At 41.0% G+C, this 6,000-nt stretch overlaps 1 protein-coding gene across 2 annotated transcripts in view; it reads right to left on the bottom strand.

Moving 5' to 3' along the window:
* The window catches only part of USH1C (USH1 protein network component harmonin), a 43,224-nt gene extending 37,696 nt beyond the window's left edge, over nucleotides 1–5,528 (bottom strand). For both annotated transcript variants that reach the window (XM_072337728.1, XM_072337729.1), the window contains exons 1-2: nucleotides 5,385–5,528; nucleotides 1,403–1,470 (exon numbers count right to left, since the gene is read on the bottom strand). In XM_072337728.1, coding sequence (XP_072193829.1) covers nucleotides 1,403–1,470; nucleotides 5,385–5,420 — 104 coding nt within the window. In that variant the 5' untranslated portion in view covers nucleotides 5,421–5,528. The remainder of the gene's footprint in view (nucleotides 1–1,402; nucleotides 1,471–5,384) is intronic.
* Between the last annotated feature and the right edge of the window lie 472 nt (nucleotides 5,529–6,000).

The following is a 6,000-nucleotide window of genomic DNA, read 5'->3' on the forward strand; positions in this document are numbered from 1 at the left end:
GTTATTATCTTTTGAAGTCACATACCTTGGGACATGGTTTAGTGGTAGCTATTAGAAATAGGTGAACGGTTGGACTGGATGATCTTTTAGGTCTTTTCCAATCTTGGTGATTCTATGAATCTATACATGATTTCTATAGATGACATATGTAATCAAAAAAGCTCCTAAAAGAAAATTTATACAACATCCACTTAAACTTGGTCTATACTAGTACTGGCTGTTCCCTCTCTTATAATTTACTCTTCCTGGCATAAAATATTTTCAAGGCATTTGCACTGAAAATACAGATCAGGAATGTATTATTACACAGCTTTCATTTTGAAGTGTTATCACAAAGAAGAAGATAAGTAAAAATTTAAGTGTTTTGTCCAACAGCAATTGTGTGCGTTTCTCCTTGAAATACTCCATAAAGGATTTTTATTTAATTGATACTTCATCAATATATGTTCAAAGAGATACTGGAAATTCTGCTCAAGCCATTGCAATTTTGGAAACTGAGGAGCAGTTACGCTCTACACTTTGTTAGTTCTATAATTGGAAGATTTTAAATAATTAAGAGCTACTGATTCAACCTGCTTTCCAAACAGCAGGCTTTATGAATGGAGAAGCAATTAGGCAGACCTAAGTGAAACTGAATCAGATATGCAGCTGAATACACCAAAAACTATAGCTCCATTCAAACATCTGATCTAAACGTCTGCATTTCACACAGCTTAGATGCTATTAAGGTATGAATGGAAACAATGTCAGAGCCACTCCTCTGTAATGAGTGGAAAATACTTCCTCATACTCTTTGAGAAACAATGGATGAGATGCCAATCTCATCTGCAGTGACACAGGTCCAAAGAAACTGTGGCTTAAATCAGTTCAGCAAAAGAACGGTGACCCGCCTATCACCTTACAATTTATTTTCATTATATCATAATAACTCAGAGTTGTTACACAAGCCAGATTCCTACCCTAAGCTTTTTTTCAGCTTTTGGGTAAAGCAGTTGAAAGTAAGTCTTAAGCTGAGCAGTACGCAAAAATCTTTAAAAAACAAACTCAATCAAAACCTCTGTTGCAAAGAAACAAGCATCATTTGGAAATAGTTAATTTGCTCAACATTCCCTTCCTGTCTCTAAAGAGCTGTTCTATCATCCAGACATTTCCCTGCCACCGTCCACCGCAAATCAACCAAACTCATTTCCAAAACAGCCAAGTCATAAAGTCAAAGTAACTTAAAGAGTGACAAAGAAATGCCCCTTTAATGTCTGCAGGCTACATTGTAGAAGCGTAATATTTCATTTAAAAGCATAAAAAATTACTACTTCTGCTGTAACTTCCAAATAGGCCTCTTTAAGTCTTAAAGTTCAAAACATTAGCTAAGTTCTACATAAACGTATATAAAGCTAGTTCTTACTGGTGGTACATCCGCAGCACATCGTACAGGTAATCCTTCTCCGCTTCATTGTCAATCAGCAGATTAACCTGAAAATCCAAGGACGTTACTGTAAATCTGATTAAGCAGCCACAAACGTTGAATGTACAAATCTTCAACAAATTCTTAACTTGCAGATAAAAGATTTTAGCAGGAAAAGGATTTTTATTTGTTTAAATAAACACATTTTTGTAACAAATTATCTTTGAAAATATCAAATTGACAACAAGACTTGTTGTAATTTATTATTGCAACGGTTGGTCAAAATAGTAAATACTGAAGTCCTCTTGGCCATGCAATACTTCTAAAAGAACAGAATATCAGTCTTACCTGATAATCGCTGTATTGTTGAATAAATGTTTTCAGAAACCTTTTTGGCCATTCATTAATATAGCACATGCTGTCACAGATTAAAACATTCCTCTGAGATAATTATAATCTATGTCCTGTGGTTCCAATCCACTGATTTCAGGCAGTACCTCATTTGTAACATTACATAAACTGCTGCACTACCATTCCTCTCAGCCACAGCTCTTAACTGGCAGAACTTGCCAGTTATTCTTTCCTCCCCCTGTAATAGAACGTTTACTTAAACCAGTGTCACATTACAGTGCCGGTTCTCAAATGCATATAGTAAAATAAAGCTCTCTCTCTTTATACATGTATGTATATGTATCAACAACAACAAACTAGAATTCTCATATGAGGAATTCAACTTACCCTCTGTGACGTTGGTAAGACCTTCCAGCGAAAGGTCACAGAGAAACAGTTTTACATTTAAAGAAGCTTAATATTTAAAAAAGCAATTTACATCTGACCTTAAGGCTAATATTACTGTGACGTGTAGACTGAGGGCCAATTTGCATAGTTAAAGAAAGGCTTTCTAAGTTTGCAGTGCTTTACATTATATTCTAAACTAAATATGTGACTCATGTTCCCTTTGTCTCTTTTAGCTCTCCAAACCCAACAGGAGGTAATTTTTTAGGTAATTTACTGTTGCTTGTCACCTCTGGTAGAAGATGCTTGAAACATCTAACAGCTAAAAGAACGTACACATGGGACAAGACTGAATAATAACAGTGAGTAAACCAATTTATTCATGCTCATTTCAAAACACTTTCAAAAAGTCTTCCCTAAAAGGAATAACATGGTTACCATCACAACTGCCCGGATCACCAGTCCCTTCACAGATAGACTCAAGCATGCCTGCTAGCTGAAGTATTGTAAGAGCTCTCATGAAGAGCACTGAATACTTAAGTGTATTGTCACTACACAGCAAAGGCCAAAACCATCATCATCTTTACTACTGGCTTGGAAACCAACTAGTAACATTAGCACATTTTTCCCCAGTTACTCTGGCTGGTGGACATATTTCCCACTCCTTATGATGGACCATTCCATCATTCCTTCTCAGAGATCATTCAGCCTGTAACCACTTTCTTTGGCCCCTACACTGCTCCACCAACAGCATCAACACCCCCATCCCCTGACAAAAGGCACCACTACTCAAGTGAGTATTTAGATATTCAGAAAGCCACATCTCTCTAATGCTTCTCTTTCTGCCTTCTATTTCACTTCATTGCAGCCATCTGCCTCTTACCATTCTCCTAAATTATGAGATCCTCTGAGCAGTCCTACTGTAGGCATGCAGTTTACCTAGGGCCATCAGCAGCTTCTATCAGCTGACTCCAGCTTCATAAATCTGTCAGAGATCATGCCTCTGCATGTTTATGAAGACATCATCGGTGTCACAATTTGTACAAATGAAATATTCTAGTATCTCTTTATATTTCAATAAAAGTTAATTTTGAAGGCATGGGATAGGTGATTCCACAGCTTTCAAGCCAAGAAGCGCCCATTCTACTTATTTTTCTTAAGTAAAACTCCTATAAAACTTCTGTTGATTTGTGCTCAAGGACCAGAGCTCCTGGTTCAATTACACTGTTTCTTTTGGAAATGAACTGACATTAAAACACTATAAGAAGAATTCAACCAATGTATCTCTGTGTTGGAGAGATTACAGATAAAGTTTATTTTCACACATGAAGCGGAACTTTGTATGAGGAGTGTAGAGGATCTCATACTAAGCGTTACATGAATGTACATGTTTGGACAAGGTAAACTTGTCTACAAAGATACCAACCATGGCCAAGACATGCCTGCATCTAACCTTGTAAAAGACAGACTTCTAATCTCTCTTCAGTGCAACCAATTTTTGAGGCTAACTTCTCTGTGTATGTTATTACATTCTGCCAAAGCAGTGCCATCACTAGACTCACAGCATACTAGCAGGCTTTAGAAAATAAAACAACAAAGAAGCATTCAACAGACATTTATCCAAAGAGGTAACACCTGAGATTAAAACAGAAAGCACAACTGATGTAAATGTGTTCCAGCATGCTTCTCAGAAAACTGACATACAGATTCTGTAAGTCCAAGTGAATATTTAGAAATGGATACACTGATTCAGTTTCCGGAATGAGCTTCAATATATGCGCCATTTAACTTGAAACATAAGACAGCAAAGCGATATGCGTAGCATCTGCTGCCCATTTACAACATGGCAGAATCGACTTAAAAGTAAACTGGTTCTCAGGAGTCTTAATAAAGTGAAAATGCATCCTTGCTGTTTAAAATAAGCACTTTCTGGTGTGAAACAGGTTCAGACTACAGCTGCTGCAGCAACAACCCCATCAGTCAGCTTTTGCAGAACAACACTAAGTTCTGTGTGAGTTTGGAGGCCTTCGAAAGCCATTAAGGAAAACTGAAAAACGGGCCAATAGATTTACATATATAATTTGTATTAGTGCTTCATCAATAGTGAGGATTGACTAAGATTACTGAGGAGAAAAAATGAAAGTGGCAAATATCTGAGTGGTACATATGTCGTCATTTTCCTTGTTTTGACAAAGGAAAGAAAGTAGTCAAGACATCAAAATCCCCACAGAGGCCACTGCAGCAGGGTAATATAAACCAATTTAAAGAAGGGTTCCGGTATCATCTTACTGAGAGGAAGAGTTTTCACTTGCATGCACTCTACGTATTTGCACCAACACACGCTGAAAATAAGCCTTTCTTATGCTACTAGGGTGGGACTGAGATAGTTTATGAATAATTGCAGCAGCAGTAAAAGGCGAGAGGTGGAAGAGGGTTTAAAGTTCAGAATGGCAGCCACCCGCCTAGCAACCTGAGCCCTTACAGATACTTTGCACAACCCACTGCTGGGTTACAAAGTAATAGATAGCAAAACAGAAAGAACTTGCTGCACATTCAGCCACCATTACTCGTCTCAAAGAAACTCCACACCCTAGGAAAGCAAACAAACAAAGCCAGCACTCACTGCTAAGAAAAACAAAACCCTCCTAAATATGTAAATCACTTTTCTCCTCCTTTCCTTTCGGGTTTACTTCACTCAAGCAATTTCAAGCTCCGCTGAGGGCTTATTTGATAGGTGCACGATGCAAGATGTGCCAGGCAGAGGGAGCCGCTCCATGCATCAACTGCCTTTGCACATGGCTGCACACACACAATTGCTCTCCCAAGCACTGAGGAACTGAACTCCTGCACAGGGGCTGCCGTGCAGAACTGCGTGCCTGGACTTCAGCACCTGCACCTTTGCCTTCCTCAAACCGGACTTGTTGCTACGCTTTTGATACGATTTTATTAAAAAGACACAGCACTCACTGTAACAACGCTCATGCTTTAAGGAATGGGTTTTGCTGCTGGTGGTTTTGTTTGTTTGCTTAACTGCTTCTTTTCCCACTCCCTCACACTTCAGGAACCCTCCCACAGCCGGCTGTTACTCGCGTTTCCGTCCCATTGTCGCACCAAAGCCGAGCTCGCTCTGCCCCTCCGCTCACCCGGCCCACGAGCAGCGCACAGCCCAGAGCCGTGCCCCAGAGCGGCGCTTCGTCTCCCGTAGCCCGCAGGGCGCAGCCGTGCCCCGAGCCCCCGCTTTCCCTACCTTGTGCCGGAACTCGCGGGCGACTCGGCGCTCCATGCTGCGCTGCTACGCGGGGTGCGGACGCTGCGCGAAGCGGCTGCGCCTTCGAGGCCGCGCCCCGGCGGGGTGGGAGGTGCGCCCGCCCCAGCTCTCGGTGCCGGCCGCTGTAAGCGGGTAGCGGTGTGAGCAGATGGGACGGCTGCTTTAGGGCAAAACGAAAGAAAGCAAAGGAGAGAAAAGAGAAAAAAAGACACCCCCCTCTGCAGGCTGTTCCCCCAGCTCGCACTGACCTGCTGTCTGCGGGATGAATTTACAGCACGTTCTCACGCAGCAGGAGCTCAGACCCAGCCGCCTCCCTGGTCCTGCTAGGCAGGTGTGTCTCGATTTCTGTTTATTAAGCAAAGTGGAAGATATAAAATGTAAAGCATGCTAACACCTGAAAGGGGTGGGAGGCGAGTTTGTTTCGGTGAATTTTATATATATATGTATGTGTGTATATATTAAGGTAAACTGAATGAGTGTGATGTACTGTGGTTGGGTGTTCTAATCTGATTTCATTGCCACCAGGCTTTCTCATGAAAATAAACACCACTGCTTGCACCTTTAGCATGAAGTGACAGCGAGTGACTGGATAGGA

Source organism: Excalfactoria chinensis, chromosome 5 (genome assembly GCF_039878825.1).
Source record: "Excalfactoria chinensis isolate bCotChi1 chromosome 5, bCotChi1.hap2, whole genome shotgun sequence".
Lineage (NCBI taxonomy): Eukaryota > Metazoa > Chordata > Aves > Galliformes > Phasianidae > Excalfactoria > Excalfactoria chinensis.